The sequence below is a fragment of the Nelumbo lutea genome, chromosome 4 (assembly GCF_056320005.1).
Source record: "Nelumbo lutea isolate HS-2025 chromosome 4, American lotus-T2T, whole genome shotgun sequence".
Taxonomy (NCBI): Eukaryota; Viridiplantae; Streptophyta; class Magnoliopsida; order Proteales; family Nelumbonaceae; genus Nelumbo; species Nelumbo lutea.
In genome coordinates this window covers 54952639-54968785 of record NC_142687.1, presented here as the reverse complement: position 1 = coordinate 54968785, position 16147 = coordinate 54952639, and the positions used below count along the sequence as shown (strand labels likewise).

General features: G+C 37.0%; 1 protein-coding gene across 1 annotated transcript; it reads left to right on the top strand.

Annotated features, from left to right (window-relative positions):
• On the top strand, positions 1-15993 carry SIP1A (small and basic intrinsic protein 1A). Its single transcript, XM_088985147.1, has 2 exons — positions 1-996; positions 15623-15993. Exons 1-2 carry the CDS (start codon positions 433-435, stop codon positions 15770-15772), a joined length of 714 nt encoding a protein of 237 aa, XP_088841273.1. The 5' UTR covers positions 1-432; the 3' UTR covers positions 15773-15993.
• The last annotated feature ends 154 nt before the right edge of the window (positions 15994-16147 follow it).

The following is a 16147-nucleotide window of genomic DNA, read 5'->3' as shown; positions in this document are numbered from 1 at the left end:
CCAGCGCCTACGACACTGTCGTAGCAAAAGTGCAATTGGTTGTTGGGTTACTCGCAACTCGCAAGGTTGTTTGTTACTTGTTAGGTAGAGTGATTGGAGAACCAAAACACCGCACGAAGGAGCCGTGGATCACTCGGAGTTTTTCTGGTGACGTACCTTCTCCCTTCCAAATCCAAATCCCCCTTCTTTTTATCTTCATCGGCTCATCATCAAATTGATATCTGTTCACTGGTTAATGGTGAGTAGCCTCCCAGTTCCAAATCCCTCTTTTTTGTTTAGGTACTTCATTCACAAGGGCCGAGGCTAGCAACTCAACAACTACCATTCCTTTTGGTCTGTTTTCTGAGTCTCTTCACTCTCTAGTTGTAATTTGTAAGGAAGCCAGCACACCCAGAGAGAACAGAGTAGAGTGGAGTAGAGAAGAGAGAGAAGATGGGAGTTGTGAAGGCAGCGATTGGTGATGGGGTGTTGACGTTCATGTGGGTATTCTGCGTTTCCACTCTAGGCGTCTTCACATCCATCATCGCTTCCGCGTTGGGCGTCCAAGGTCCCATTACCCTCCTCATCACGACCTCGCTCGTTGCCTTCCTCGTCTTCGTCTTCACTTTGATCGGAGCAGTCATGGGTGGCGCTAGCTTCAACCCCACTGGCACCGCCTCCTTCTATGCCGCCGGTTTCGGCCCCGATAACCTCATCTCTATGGCCTTCCGTTTCCCAGCTCAGGCTGCTGGGGCTGTCGGGGGTGCTCTTGCAATCAAGGAAGTGATGCCTCCCAAATACAAATACATGCTTGGAGGGCCTTCATTGAAAGTCGATTTGCAGACCGGAGCCATTGCTGAGGGAGTCTTGACCTTCATTATTAGTTTTGCCGTTCTGCTTATTGTCATCAGGGGTCCCAGAAACTCTTTCTTGAAGACGTGGCTGCTCGCCATGTCGACTGTTTCGTTGGTTGTCGCCGGTTCTGCTTATACTGGACCATCCATGAATCCCGCTAATGTGAGTTCTCCTTACCTTTTTTTTTTTTTTAATGCTGTCATGATGCTATTGAGTATTGACCAACAAAAATTGTTCCTCACATCTAAGATATTGTTTTGTTTGCGTAGATGATTTGCTCCTTCCCTGCCTTTAAGTTGAACTTGATCTCTTTCATGGGCTTTATTATTATTATTTCCAAATTCTATTTTAGAGCTATAGCATGATGCATAAAGAATAAATTATGAATTTATTTAAACCATTTGCATGCTTGACTATTTTGATACTCTCACGCATCTCCGATCTTGTGTTAAATTTTGCTTCTTTTTGGGGGCAAAACACAGTGGTTTGTTATCATGCTTATTTTATTCTACAAGATTCTTCCTCACCATGTTACATGTGCAATTGTTGTTTATTTATATTCCCCTCCTAACTGACGGCCACCAAAATAGTCACTGTGTTATAATTTATTCTATAGTTTATGATTATTTTATTAGATTTCAGCTTCCCTCCACCGTGAAAAGGACCAATCAAAAGTTTCGTGGTAAGAATATCCTTTTTTGCTTCATTAGGTTCTTTTAATTGAATTGAATCACAGTAAAATTAGTGCAACTAACAGTCAATTTCTTGTATTCCTCATGATGCACCCATCCTACATGGCCTTTGACTTTGACATGTTTGGATATCAAAAATTAGTTTTTGCTTCCTGAAGACCATAAAAAACTTTGAGAAATTATTCTCATCATTTCCATTACAATAAAGACAGCTATTTTTAATAATCATGGTTGTTGTTGTTATTATTAATTATTTACAACTTTAAAAGTTTCAGTAGTTGAGGCATAAGCCTCAACTAGTCCTCAAGGTGAAAGCTGGAGGTTTAGGCCTTAGAATACTTAACCAAAAGTTAAGCCTTGGGGCAATTTTTTTGGTGTTTAGACTTTGAGGACCTTCTTTGGTGTATCCCAAATTCATATTCCTAAACCTGCCCCTACAGATTGTTTATAGTTTCTCATTCAGAAACTATAGGACTTATTTTAATTCATGTATCTGTTCTTTGGACATTTTGGTATACAATTTCTAGTTTTCTACAATACTCAGATTAACAATGCTCTGCATCCTTTTCATGTATTATTTTATTCAATTATAAGTCTTATCACCACTTAGGGAAAAAGGTGGTTCATCAATATTGTTAGATACTAATAAAAAATTATTACTCTATCAGATGACATCCAATTGTATTGTTTTATCTTTAGTGGTTTTAATTTTTTTAATCATAGTAGATAACAAAGATTTGTTAGGATTGCATTTTTTTTGTTCACTCCAACATGGGGCTACTAATCATACTAAAAAATGTATGTAGTACTAAGTTGCTTCAAAAATCTGGAAACATTTTTTTGTTCACACCAACATGGAGCTACTAATCAGAGATGTTGGAAATGTTTTATAGGTATTATAAATCTTTATATACATGGAAACATTGTGAAATCATAATTTTCATAGTGCCACAGCAAGGCTAGGCAATAGGGGATGCCTTGTCGCCTTGTTGCCTAGGTGGGCATCTAGGCAACAATGGAAATTTTAAATAAAAAAAACCATGAATCCTAGGGTAACTCCATAGGTTTCCTAGCAATCGACTTTTACTAATAATTATCTATAATCTTTGTAAAAGAAGTATGAACTTCATAATAAAACGCAGAAAATCAACATATTCATGAGAAGAAAATAAAAGAAAGAAAAAGTTGATAAAATATAGGAGTTTAGCCCTTGTTTATGCCCTAGGAAAGGAAAAAAAAGAACGTGTTGATTGGACAAAATTTGAAGTTCTTCCATGCTTATCAGTTAAGTTTTTGAAGTTTTTGAGAGTTCAAGATAGCATGCACCAATATGTGTTGATTGAATCCTAACAAACAAGAAAATAATAAAAATCAACTAGCATGTAAACCCACAAAATGAATAATTAAGGCAGTATTAATTTAGTGCATCTTTCAGTCTGCAAGGAGCTTGAAAGACCAAAAAATGGTTTTTTCCTGTTTGGTATCACGTAGAATGAAAGACCCAAAGACAAGGGTGCAGAAAGACCGAAAAAGTTGAACATCGGGAAGTTTCCAATGAAGCTTTGATCTTTCTGCTCTTAAAATAGTCTTCCCAGGCTCCCAGCTGTTTTTAACAGCCTGGTAGACCACAACACTTATCAAACAGTCTTGGTCTTTAAAGACAAGACCCCAAAAGATCAATGTGTCTTCTCATCTACTTGGTTGTTGAAAGATCTACCTAGAAAGACTTGCTAAACACCACCTAAGTATAATATGTCTATTTTATTATTATAACTAAAAAAATTAAAGAATACTAAAGTATACAATAGTGCTATGTACATAATAATTAGGTGCTTAAGCAACCAACCCTCCATGGGTGCTCTTTTGCCTAGGAGCCTGCTTAGCCATTGTCTTGACAAATCTGATCTGCATAATAACATAGAAGTTTAGAAGCTTAGAGGCATACAGGAAGTGTGGGGTAATTGTTTCATTGCCCAGGTAACAGGAAGTAGACATGTTCATTTTATAAATACATGAAATATTTAATTAATTTATGATGAACCTGGAGAACAAAAGAAGAAAGGACAGATTTATTTGGATAAGGTGGTATTGCAGTGTTTTGTTAGGAGTTCTTGCCAAACGAAGTCTAGTCTGAGAATACTTATTGTTGAAAGATTTTTTGTTGCATGATTCCATGATATTATAGTTTTGCACAATATCAAGTATCAGTTAATTGCAACCTGTTCAGTCTCATGACTTGTTTACATGTAATTTATTTCTTCTTAGGGCCAATGAAGTAGGATGCTGTCTCTTGATGGATTAGTTTTTCTAGTACTTTGATGTGGTTTCCTTATCTCTTGTATCTATTTTCAACTTGAACTTATGCACCTGCTGGTTGCTGGTGGCCCGATTAGGATAGATGACTCAGGAAAACTTAGTGGGTCGGGTTTCAATGGTGAGTGCTCCTAACCAGGTGGGATTCTGGAGAATTTTAGCAATTTGCCGGATAATCCCGGCAAGTCTTCTCTTAGAAATGAAATGTGAGATATTGAGGATCCCCATCGCAATGAAGAGAGCTTCAACACCTGCTCCAACTCTGTGCAGGCGGAGTCTGAGTTCAGACTCTTTCAACAGGGCAAAAAGGAGGATGGGGAGAATTTTTGATCGCCAAGAATGGAAAGGAAAAAGGTCTGGAAAGGATAGAGGGAGTGGCTGGGGGAGAGCAAGAGGTGATAGTGGAAGGAAAGAACGGGGAAGATAATCTTCTAACCTTGCCGGAAAGGAATGAAAGCAGAGCTACTGAAGGGGGGGGGGGACAGAAAGGGAGATGAGGGGACCGGGACTGAAGGAGCAAAGGAAATAAGAATTGTGGAAGAGATGTGGGGGAATAAAGGAGATGGGAAAAGATGTTTAGAAGAGGAGGAAGGAGGGAAGGAGAGGGAAGTGAAGGTGAAGAAGGAGAATTGGGGGGGGGGGGAGGTTAGAACATATAAAAGGAAAAAGTACAGAACTTTCCCTTTAGAGGAGATTGGAGAGGAGGGGATGGAAGCGGATTCAGGGGAGGAAAATGAATCTGAACTGATGATTGATGAGATCCATTTGGTAGAAAAGACTGCTAACATTGAGGAAGTGGTCAATAGGGGAGTGAAAGTTAGCAAAACTTTTTTCTAGGATGGGAGGAATTCGCAAAAGAAGCCTTTAGATCTGTGGAGGAGACATCTGGGAAGAATGAAGGTTTGATAGATCCAGCGGTTAATCCTAATTGTGATAACTCAAAAAGGCAAGAGATGGGAGTGATTTCCGGAGGTTGCAGGGATTTCATGGAGAAGCTAGAAGAAGTGGTTGAGGGGGTGATGGTTGAAGACAGAGGTCAGAAGCCAGCAGGCAATCCTGAAGCAGCGGTGGGAAATCTAAACACAGCCAGAAGATTCAGAAATCAAAGGAATAAAATATCCCAACAGCAGATCCCAGTCTCTAAGGTTTTCACGAGGTTAAAAGGTGGTCTATTTGGAATGGGACCTAACAAGCTCGTCAGAAAACCCAAAAGATTAGTCAAAAACCGACAACAAAATTGTACTAAAAAAACTGAGAAACATTCTTGAAGTGGCAAGCTGGGGTTTGGGTGTATTGCTTGGGTATTTGTTGGGCATCAGGCTGTTTTGATATCCTGGTTTATTTCATCTTTTATTTTTTATTGGATTGTTATGGGTAAGGGGCTTTTGTTAGTTGGGTCTTTTTAGTTTGTTGGTTGATTTGGGTTTGTTTTGTTCTCATCGCGTTTTTTTTTTCCTGGGCTGGCCTTTCTTTTTGGGTGATCGCTTATCACCTTCCTTGTATCTTCTTTTTTGTTTCAATAAATTCTTTTATTTTATCTTAAAAAAAAAAACTTATGCACCAGCTGGTTAACTATCCAGCCATTCTATATTTTTCTTTTCTTTCTTCTGTTAAGGTAATTAACTAATAGAGTCTTCCCGTGAGAAGATGGGAGACAGAAAACTCTTCTTTAGGAGGAGACATCTATTTAGGAGTATAGGATATCTCTGTGAGTTAGAGTAAGGTGTTTTAGTTCAAATCTTATGTCTGAATTCTTTTCTTAAAAAATATTATGATTACTATTCGAATTTTATGATTCAACTCATGAATATTATTATCTACAATAGGTTAGGTACTTAGGTTATAGAAGACTTGTTTAGAAACTTCATTGAGTTCATTTTCCATCACATGTAGGTTAAGGAGTCATTATATATGGGTTAATTGACTTTCAAGTCAAAATTAATTATATCATCTTATGCTTCTACTGCAGGTGATAAGTTCTGTTCCTTGAAGTACATATATGGTAGATAAATTAAATATTCACCAAATTCATGTAGCTGACCCCTAGGTGGAGCAAGGCTTAGTTGAGTTGAGTTGGTCCATCCCAAACGTTTAAAAGGCATGGGAGGTGTACCTCTAGGGCTCCAGGTTAGGTGCACTCAAAATGCCCCAAGGCATATGCCTCAAATGCCTTTTGCATGAGGCGTATACCTCATGTGCGCCTCATGAAAGAAAGAAAAGAGAGAGAAAAAGAAAGAAAGAACAGACATACTTGAAGGACTGAGGTTAGCTAAGAAACTCAATTTTAAAGGGATCAAAGCAGACATGCAGTCTGGATATATATACAACTTTAAGGGAGATAAAATGGCTGGCAAAGGGAGGTGGAAGCTACATTCTAATGGGTGTGCAGAACAGCAAACTGTTTTGCTGATTCACTAGCTAAACAAGGGGTAAATAGGGATCAGTTACAAGGTTTAAAATGTGGAAATGTCAGTTGTCCAAATATAAGAAACATGCCAGGAATATTGTAAAAATTATAGACATGGTGGAAACATTGTAAAATATGGAAAATATTTTATGAAATGATAAAAGAAGCAAGAAGCATAGATGTACCTTTTTAAGTTATTATCTTGTTCCGAATCATTAAACAAAGCTAAGAAACTAAGGTTATAAGCAAAGCAATATGTTCTGAAGTTGCCCAGTGAACCTTAAGATTCAGAGCTTCATGATAAAAATGAGTTAAAGCAAAATTTAAACTCATAGAATGGTTGTAATGGATCAACTAAATAATCTATTACACAAACAAAAACTAATATTTAACTTCATCTTTGAAATGAACATTGAGGTAGCTCAATGGGTGTGCAGAACAGCAAACTGTTTTGCTGATTCACTAGCTAAACAAGGGGTAAATAGGGATCGGTTACAAGGTTTAAAATGTGGAAATGTCAGTTGTCCAAATATAAGAAACATGCCAGGAATATTGTAAAAATTATAGACATGGTGGAAACATTGTAAAATATGGAAAATATTTTATGAAATGATAAAAGAAGCAAGAAGCATAGATGTACCTTTTTAAGTTATTATCTTGTTCCGAATCATTAAACAAAGCTAAGAAACTAAGGTTATAAGCAAAGCAATATGTTCTGAAGTTGCCCAGTGAACCTTAAGATTCAGAGCTTCATGATAAAAATGAGTTAAAGCAAAATTTAAACTCATAGAATGGTTGTAATGGATCAACTAAATAATCTATTACACAAACAAAAACTAATATTTAACTTCATCTTTGAAATGAACATTGAGGTAGCTCAATGGGTGTGCAGAACAGCAAACTGTTTTGCTGATTCACTAGCTAAACAAGGGGTAAATAGGGATCGGTTACAAGGTTTAAAATGTGGAAATGTCAGTTGTCCAAATATAAGAAACATGCCAGGAATATTGTAAAAATTATAGACATGGTGGAAACATTGTAAAATATGGAAAATATTTTATGAAATGATAAAAGAAGCAAGAAGCATAGATGTACCTTTTTAAGTTATTATCTTGTTCCGAATCATTAAACAAAGCTAAGAAACTAAGGTTATAAGCAAAGCAATATGTTCTGAAGTTGCCCAGTGAACCTTAAGATTCAGAGCTTCATGATAAAAATGAGTTAAAGCAAAATTTAAACTCATAGAATGGTTGTAATGGATCAACTAAATAATCTATTACACAAACAAAAACTAATATTTAACTTCATCTTTGAAATGAACATTGAGGTAGCTCAAAGTGGTAATAATGTAAGTTAGGTGGGCAATAACATTAGGGGAGTCCATGAAAAACCGAAAAATCGAGAAACCAAACCGAACTGAGAAAATTGAACCACAAAATGCGGTTAACCAAACCGATTGGTTCGGGAATTTTGAAAAACCGAAGGACCGGTTCGGTTTTCGGTTAACCTACAAAAAAACCGACGGTTAATCGAACCGACCGGTATATATATTTTTATGTATATTTTATATATATTTTTAATATGTCATATTTTCTATGTATTATATATAAATATATATTCATTATATATATAAATATATACTTATATTATATTTATAAATATATTACATATTTTTCAAATATTTATAATATATTATATATCATTTATTATTTATAATAATATATATATTTGTATAATATATATTATAAATATAAAAAACCGAAAAACCGAAGAACCAGATCGGTCAAAAACCGAAACTGGTGGACCAGTTAACTGGTGGTACCAGTTCGGTTTTGGTTTGGAGAATTGGAAAAATCGGTACTACCGGTTTGGTTTACAAAAAAGTGCCATGGTTCGGTTAACCGAACCGTGGACACCCCTAAATAACATTGTTACCACATATCTACAATATTGTCACCAACTTAAGTTATAATACCATCTCTTGTACTCTACATAGTGCTGGTAATGTTCATTGGGGAATATGTTGATTCTAGTAAAATTTCATGTCACTACCCATGGAAGTGGAAATGGAAATATGTTGTAGAAACTATCTCTTGTACTCCATATAGTGCTAGTAGTGTTCATTTGGGAATATGTTGATTGTAGTAAAATTTCATGTCGTTACCCATAGAAGTGCAAATATGTTGGGGAACTATTAGGGAAATTAGGGACATTTTAAACCAGAATCAGTTGTTCTGGGCATCAATGTAAAGGAATGGGGTTTGGCTTACTGTAAGGCCTGGTTTAAAGAATATTATGGGAGGCTTGGCCTATTGTAATGATATTTTTAATTGAATAAATTTCTGCAGTTAACTTTCAAGAAAACCAGAAAAAAAAAAAAGAAGAAAAAAAGGAAATAACTTTTTTTTGATAGATAAAGAAAATTTTATTAAGATCAAATCAAAGGATGATACAAAGAGTCTTCCCTAGAAAAGGTGCGAGATGCAGCCTCAACATAATCAGCTTACAACTAAGCCCAGAACAAATGCTGCCTATGCACTTGCTTAGCTAAACAGTCAGCTATCCCATTAGCTGACCTACTTTGCCACTAAATTCTTACAGTCATATTGGGTGTTAGCCATTTAAATCTTTTAACAGTTTCCCTGTAGGTCCAAATAACAGTGTCTTGATTTGTTATCCAGCCAACTACCAACTTAGAGTCTCCTATTGTCAACCTGTCCACATTCAACTCTCTAGTAAGCTGTACTCCCTGCAAGACCTCTTGAAATTCAGCATGGATAGAATCCCCAGTACCATAAGGGCCTGAATATAAAGCAATAATATGCCCTTCTGCACTTCTGAGAACACCCTCTACTCCTGGTGGCCCTGGATTTCCAAGGCTGCTTCCATCGAAGTTCAATTTTATGAATCGTTCTTCTGGAGGTACCCAAGTATGATTAGGTCTAATCTTCAGCTGTGAACTTCTGGCTACGGCTTCCCAATTCTACCATAAATCATTAAATGAGAAAAAGGAAAAGGGAACCAAAGTTTTAGCCCAGTGTATGGCCCTACCAACGACACATTCCCATAAGGCCTCCATGTCCTTTCTTTATCATTGAAGATTCTAACATTTCTTTCTTCCCAAATAGTCCATACCATAGCAGCTCTAGCACATCTTCAAAGGATTTTACCATTCTTCTTGAGAAAAGTGAAGATGGAAGGGTCAAAGAGATCCCCAACCTAAGGTCTCTTTTTTTGCAAATTGTTCATTGTATTCAGTTTATCAAGAAAGTCTTCCCAGCAAATTAGATATTGAAAAGGCCTATGACCATGTCATTTGGAGATGTATTGATGTTGTACTGCAGCATATGAATTTTGGCCTGAAATGGAGGAATTGGATCAAAGTATGTATAACTTCCCCTAAATTATCAGTTTTCATTAATGGTCAATCAGCAGGGTTTTTTGACAGCTCAAGGGGTTTGAGACAGGGGGATCTCCTTTCCCCATTGCTATTTATTTGTGTTATGGAAATACTTGTCCTCTTTGTAAGAAGGCAGCTGACTCTGGTTGTTGGGAAGGCTTTGCAATATCCCCTGAGGGGGAAAAGGTCAATACCCTTCAGTTTGCAGACGATACATTGCTTTGTTGATGCCTCCCCTTCTCAGTTGGACTTGGCCCTTAGGATCTTAACTTGGTTTGAGGTAGTTTCTGGGCTCAAAGTTAATTTGAATAAAAGTCAAATCATTCCGTTAGGGCAAGTTGACAATTTAGAAGATTGTGCTGAGGTGCTGGCTTGTCAGATTGATTTCCTCCCTGTGAAATATTTGGGACTGCCCTTGGGGGTAAATTGGTCTTCTTCCTCCGTGTGGGACCCAGTCATTGAAAGAATGGAGAGAAAATTAGCTTCCTGGAAGGCAAGATACGTCTCTTTTGGGGGGCAGGATTACTCTGATAAAAAGTATCCTCTCCAATCGGCCCACTTATTTCCTGTCTCTTTTCCCTATCCCAAACAAAGTAGCAAAAAGATTGGAGCAGCTTCAGAGAAACTTTCTTTGGAGGGTTGGGAAGAGGAAAACAAAATCCACTTAGTCAAGTGGGACCAAGTGTGTCGTCTTAAGGCAGAAGGTGGTTTAGGAATAAGGAATTTAAAGAGTTTTAATTCAGCCCTTCTAAGTAAACGGATTTGGAGGTTTTCTTCTGAAAGGAATGCTTGGTGGAGATCTCTTATAGCTGGAAAATATGGGGTGGAGTGGAGCAACTGGAGATCTAGGGATCCTCCTCCAAGTTGGGGTAACTCCCTTTGGAAAGGTATCATGAAGATTTTTTTTACTTTCTTGGAAGGAATTTCAGTCAAGATTGGGAAAGGGGATAGACCTAAATTTTGGAAGGACCCTTGGTGTTTGGATGGCCCATTGGTTGATTCCTTTCCTCTCTTATTTCAGTGTGCTTCTAATCAAGATTCCTCAGTGACTGAGGTTTATTGTTCTTCAGGAGATTCTTTTATTTGGAACCCCCTTTTTAGGAGGAATTTATTTGACTGGGAGCTGGAAGAGGTCTTGGAGTTGATGGATCTCCTTCAAAAGCAGAAGTTAGACCTTGGCTTGGAAGATAATTGGTGGTGGAAAGGGAACCCTGATGGCTGTTTTTCTGTCAAATCTCTAGCTTCCAAATTATGCAGCTCGGGTCCCACAGACTTCCCTGCTACTCAGATCTGGAGTCCTACAAGTCCATCTAGATCCAACTTTCTGGTGTGGACAATGGTCCTTGACGAATGCCTTTCCAGATCTAATCTTGAGAGGTGTGGCATTCAAATATTGGGTCTATCTTGTGGTCTTTGTAGTTCTCTCCCAGAATCTACAGATCATTTGTGTCTTCACTGTTTGATCTCCTCTCAGGTGTGGGAGCACTTTCTGAAATCCATGGACATCAGCTGGGTTATGCCTAGGTCGGTCAAAGAGCTACTGTGTTGCTGGAAAGTAAAAGGCCTAAGTAAGAGAGGAAAATTAGTGTGGAGGACCATTCCTGCAGCAGTTTTGTGGTCCATTTAGACTGAAAGAAACAACAGAATCTTCTGTAATAGAGTTCAAAGTCCTGAACACGTTGTACAGAGAGCAGTGGGCAAGCAGATCTCTTAGGTGTCTGTTTCTGAGGAGTTCAGGCACCTGAACTTGCCTCTTTTATTTCGGTCTCAGTCCTGTTGGAGCTTGTAATTTGTGTTGTTCTCAGGCTGTTTTTCCTTGGCCTGATCTCTGTCTGTACGATTTCTTGTTCTGAATAAAATTACCTTACCTTTTCCGAAAAAAAAAGTCTTCCCAGTAAAGAGCACTAACCTTGTTGGAATAGGTTTGGACCACAAATCTTTGGAAGGAAATGGGTTGAGAGGAAGCCACTAAGCACAAGGAAGAGAAGAAAGAAGCACAAGTGAAGAAACCTTTAGGGTGAGCATTCCACACCCTAGTTTCAGGTGATGAAGGGTCCAATAGAAATGAATCAAGAACTTTTAGTAGTGAAGCCACCTGATTACACTCAAAATCCCTCAGATCTTTTCTGAAACCCAAGTCCCAACTAATACCTGTCAAAGAGGAAAACGAGGCAAATCTTTGGATGGATTCGTTTTTAAACAGGGAAATAGAGTACAAAGAGGGAAAAAGGTCCTTAAGAGTGGAATTACCAATCCAAAGGTCTTCCCAGAACAAAACCTTATCTCCAGTGCATGCATCATTCCTCACAAGGCTCAAATATTGGGGAAAGAAAGAACTACTCCTCCTGAGGAGGTTTACACCTTGTGCTTAGGAGGCTTATGCCTCTTACGCTCTTAACTATGAATCATGCCTCTGGGTAGTGGAATGGCTCATGTTATTCCTCCGTCAAAACATTGGACCATCCTAACACATAAAGACATAAATAACCCAATTAGAAAGGCATAAACAACCCAAAATCTGTTAACATAGATATTAATAATATTCGGCTTAATAAGATTATTCTTAAAACTTGCATTTAATTACTCCTTTTTCCATATCCATGGGCGTCTAGGCCGTTATGGTTAACAGTGGGATGCCCAGTTGCCTAGGTGAGTGCATAGGCATAGCCTAGCAGATAAGAATTTTATAAATTAAAAAACTAAATTTTGGTTAGTTCTCTAATTTATATATAAATCAGCATTGCATTAATTTGAAAATAACATTTTTCTTTATTACAAACATCAAATTTCCTCTCAAAACATGGCAAATCATCGCATCTAAAAGGCAATAGTAGTTTAAATATATTAATTTCAATATTTTTAAAACATAATACTAATATAATAAGTATTTATTAGAGCGATTTCATATCAACTTAGCAGCTAAAGAAGGCTATAACTTTATATGATAAAAATTTAAGATAAGAAAATAAATAAAGAGAAAAGAACAAGGGTGTTGCCGTTATTTTATTTAATGTAATAGAGAGAGAATGGAGAAATAAAGAGAGGATCCCGCTATCCTTAACTTTTTTCTCTCTTCTAAAATACCATGTGATCTTTTAAATGTCAATGGTAAAACTTTAAAACAAAGTATAGATGATATATATTGTATAATAGAATGTGTTGGCACACATTTGAGTAAGATGTAGCCATAGTAATGATGAAAATGCATCTGCCTTGTGATTTTTGTTGCCTAGGGCCCTAGGCAGGGGTGCTTAGTTGCCTGGATGGGCCATCTTATTGCTGTAAATCATGGCATTTAGGTGAAGAGCCCAACCAAACGTGACTATTCACCTAGGCTATGCCTTGACAACTATGACCATAACATCAGCTGGCTGTAATATTGACTTGACAAAAGGCAAACAAAAAAGTAGCTCTCTCTCGAATAAAATGACAAGTGTGTCTACAATGCTCTAAGAGGCTGGCCTGCAACCACCTCTCCCACATTCAGCTTATATTACATTTTCCATTAGATTTCCCCAGTACAATTGTCATCTGTCAACCCCTTGTTTGGCCATGGAATCAGCTAGGCCATATGCTGATGTAACAGCCCAGACAAGCCTTGCATCCAGCTGCCTTTCAAGTGCATAAATCTCTTTCATAAAGAGTCATAGAGTGCCACGTTCCTAGCTTAGTATTTTTTATCCAGCCCACTACAACTTTTGAATTCCTTTCCACCATTATTTTCAGGTTCAAAGATTTCCCAATCTGTAGTCCTTGTAGTACTCATGTTTTAAAAGGTTGATGTTGGTGGAAATATCGGCCATCCAAATATAGGAAACCTGTCAGAAATATTGAAAATATCTTATAAAAATATTTTAAAAATTCTTGGCATTGTTGAAACATTGTGAAATATGTGAAAATATACAATGATATTTTATGAAATGATGAAAGAAGCATAGATAGATCCTTTTAGATTGTTATCTAGTTTTAAACTATCAAATGAAGCCAAGAAACTGAAGTTAATAGAGAAAATAATATGCTAAGAAGTTGTTGTAGACTTTCAGAGTTTAAATTAAAGAATAGAGTAAGTTCAAGCAAAACTAAAACTCACAGAAAGTGGAAATGAATCTTATAGATCAACCAAATAATCAGTTATACCTTGTTTTCAAGTTGTACTATTGAAATTTAAAATATTAAAAGGTTTTGAGAAGAGAAAAAGAAAGAAAGAATAGAAAAGAAGTATAAAGAGGATTCTTTTTCTCTTACTTTCTACAATTTTTAGTATATAAAAGTATAGCCTTCTTTAGTTGCTAATTGATATAAAAGTGCTCAATTAAATATTTATTATATTAGTATTTTTTTGAAAATATTGAAATTAATATTTAAAATGTTTTTTTATTTTTAGATTTGATTATTTGCCTTGTTTTTAGAGGAAATTTAATATTCTTAATAAAGGGAATTTCTATTTTTTCAATTAATATTCATGCTGCATGGTATAAAAAACTAGGTAAATTGCTAAATTTAGTTTTGTTAAAATTCTTATGGCCTAGATGTCACCTAGGCTCTCCACTGTCACCTGGTATTGCCTAGATGTCTTGATAACTATTCAATTCTTACTGTCTGAACTTTCTACACTTTCACCATATCTTCTCAGTCTCTCTTTGCCTTGAACCAATAAGGGGGTGTGATACAATTTAACCTCACATTACCTGGCATAGTAGAACACTAGTTGTGCTCTGATACCATGTAAGTAAAAAAACTACAAGTTCGGTATTTGGAATTCAGAAACAAAATATTTAGAGAAGAAATAAGGGAGGCCACAGAATAAGGGAGAAAAATGCCCAATGTTGGTGGTCTTCACTAGTTAATGTCTTGGGAGGGGTGGACTGGTTATGGACCTGCCTGTGGCATATTTTGCACAATTAGCTGCTGCGAGAATCAAATGTGCATTCTTATGCTTGTCATTTGAGATTTTACCATTGAACCAAACAATGTTATCAGATACAAAACCTGTGAGGGAACAGAGGCAAGGTTTTGGAGGATCCATGGTGTGCTTGTCCTTTTTGGATTATTTCTCTCACTCCTTATAGTGGCCAAGAATAGGGATGTCCTTGCTGATCAAAAAAGAATAGGGATGTCCTTGTGCCTGAATGCCGTAAGCTTCATAATTAATGAAATGTTTTGGAACACTACTAAAATGAAACATGAATGATTAGGAAATTGAACTCATGTCTGAGTTACTACAAAAGGAAAAAAAAAAAATCAAAGCAAGAAACATTCTTTGGGTTAAGCAGAATGCAGTGTGGTCCCGGGACCACACCGGTTCTTTTTCAGCTCAATCTTTCTCAAGGAAGCTTAACTCAACATTCCCTGGCCTCTGTCTCTGCATCAAGATTTGGTTTACAATTCTCCCTTCAAAAGTGCTTTTCTTGAATTTATAGTAGCATTAGATGAATGCTGTACAGCTGACAGCTTCGTTAGAGGGGGGATATATCTGGAACACCAAATGCATTCCCTTTCTTCACCTCACCGAAGATGGTCACTCATATTTCTCCATTGCCATCTCCACTCAGCTGTAGGTCATTTTCTTGGGAAGGCTTGCGTACTTGTGCATTTGGCTGGCTGTTCAAAAGAATACCACACAAGTCAGCTGTTGTTTTTTTTTTTTTTTTATAAATTTGTCTATTCATAAAAAGAAAAGTTTTGAAGCTTTTGCTGTTCTTTTTTATTTTTTGGGTGCATCTCATTGTACAGTGTTTTAGTGTAAATGAATGCTGATGGAATCACCTTTTGATGCATGTTTATTCAAACACCTTCTACTTCTACCAAAAAAACACAAAAATTGCATACCATGTCCATTAGAAAACTCATTTACACTTACAAGGAAGTTGATGAGTTGTTCATTTGTTTTAAATGTTCTGCAACGAGCATATAGATCTTCTCATGTGGATATTTTGAACTTGGCTAAGTACAGCATTTGTGCTACTTGTTCTGCAGGCCTTCGGCTGGGCATATATTAATAACCGCCACAATACATGGGAACAGTTTTATGTGTACTGGATTTGCCCATTTATTGGAGCAATTCTGGCTGGTTGGATCTTCCGATTTGTCATCCCTCCACCTCCAATTAAGCAGAAGAAAGCCTAAAGGCGAGAAGAGTAGTCTAATTCGCCATTTCTGTTTAGTGCATTCAGTAATAAACACCTTGGCATGTACTGTAACTCCATTTTTATTCTCTCTACCTATTATTTAGTCTCTCTCTCCCCTGCTTTTTAGTTGTTGCTATGATTTATCCACAATTTCAAAACAATTATCTTCCATCTTATTCTTGCTGCAATCAAGCTCATTCTTGGTGTTGATGAAGTTAATCAAGTGGGTTTGCTAATCAGATCACAGTCCTAGTTCCTCTACTATGGGAAAATTTTTTGGCTGAAAAACCTTGCTGGCTTGGGAATGTTAAACTACTTTTAGATGCTAATTTAATTGTGAAAATCTAAGCTCTAGAAAAACATTAAGGCTTTT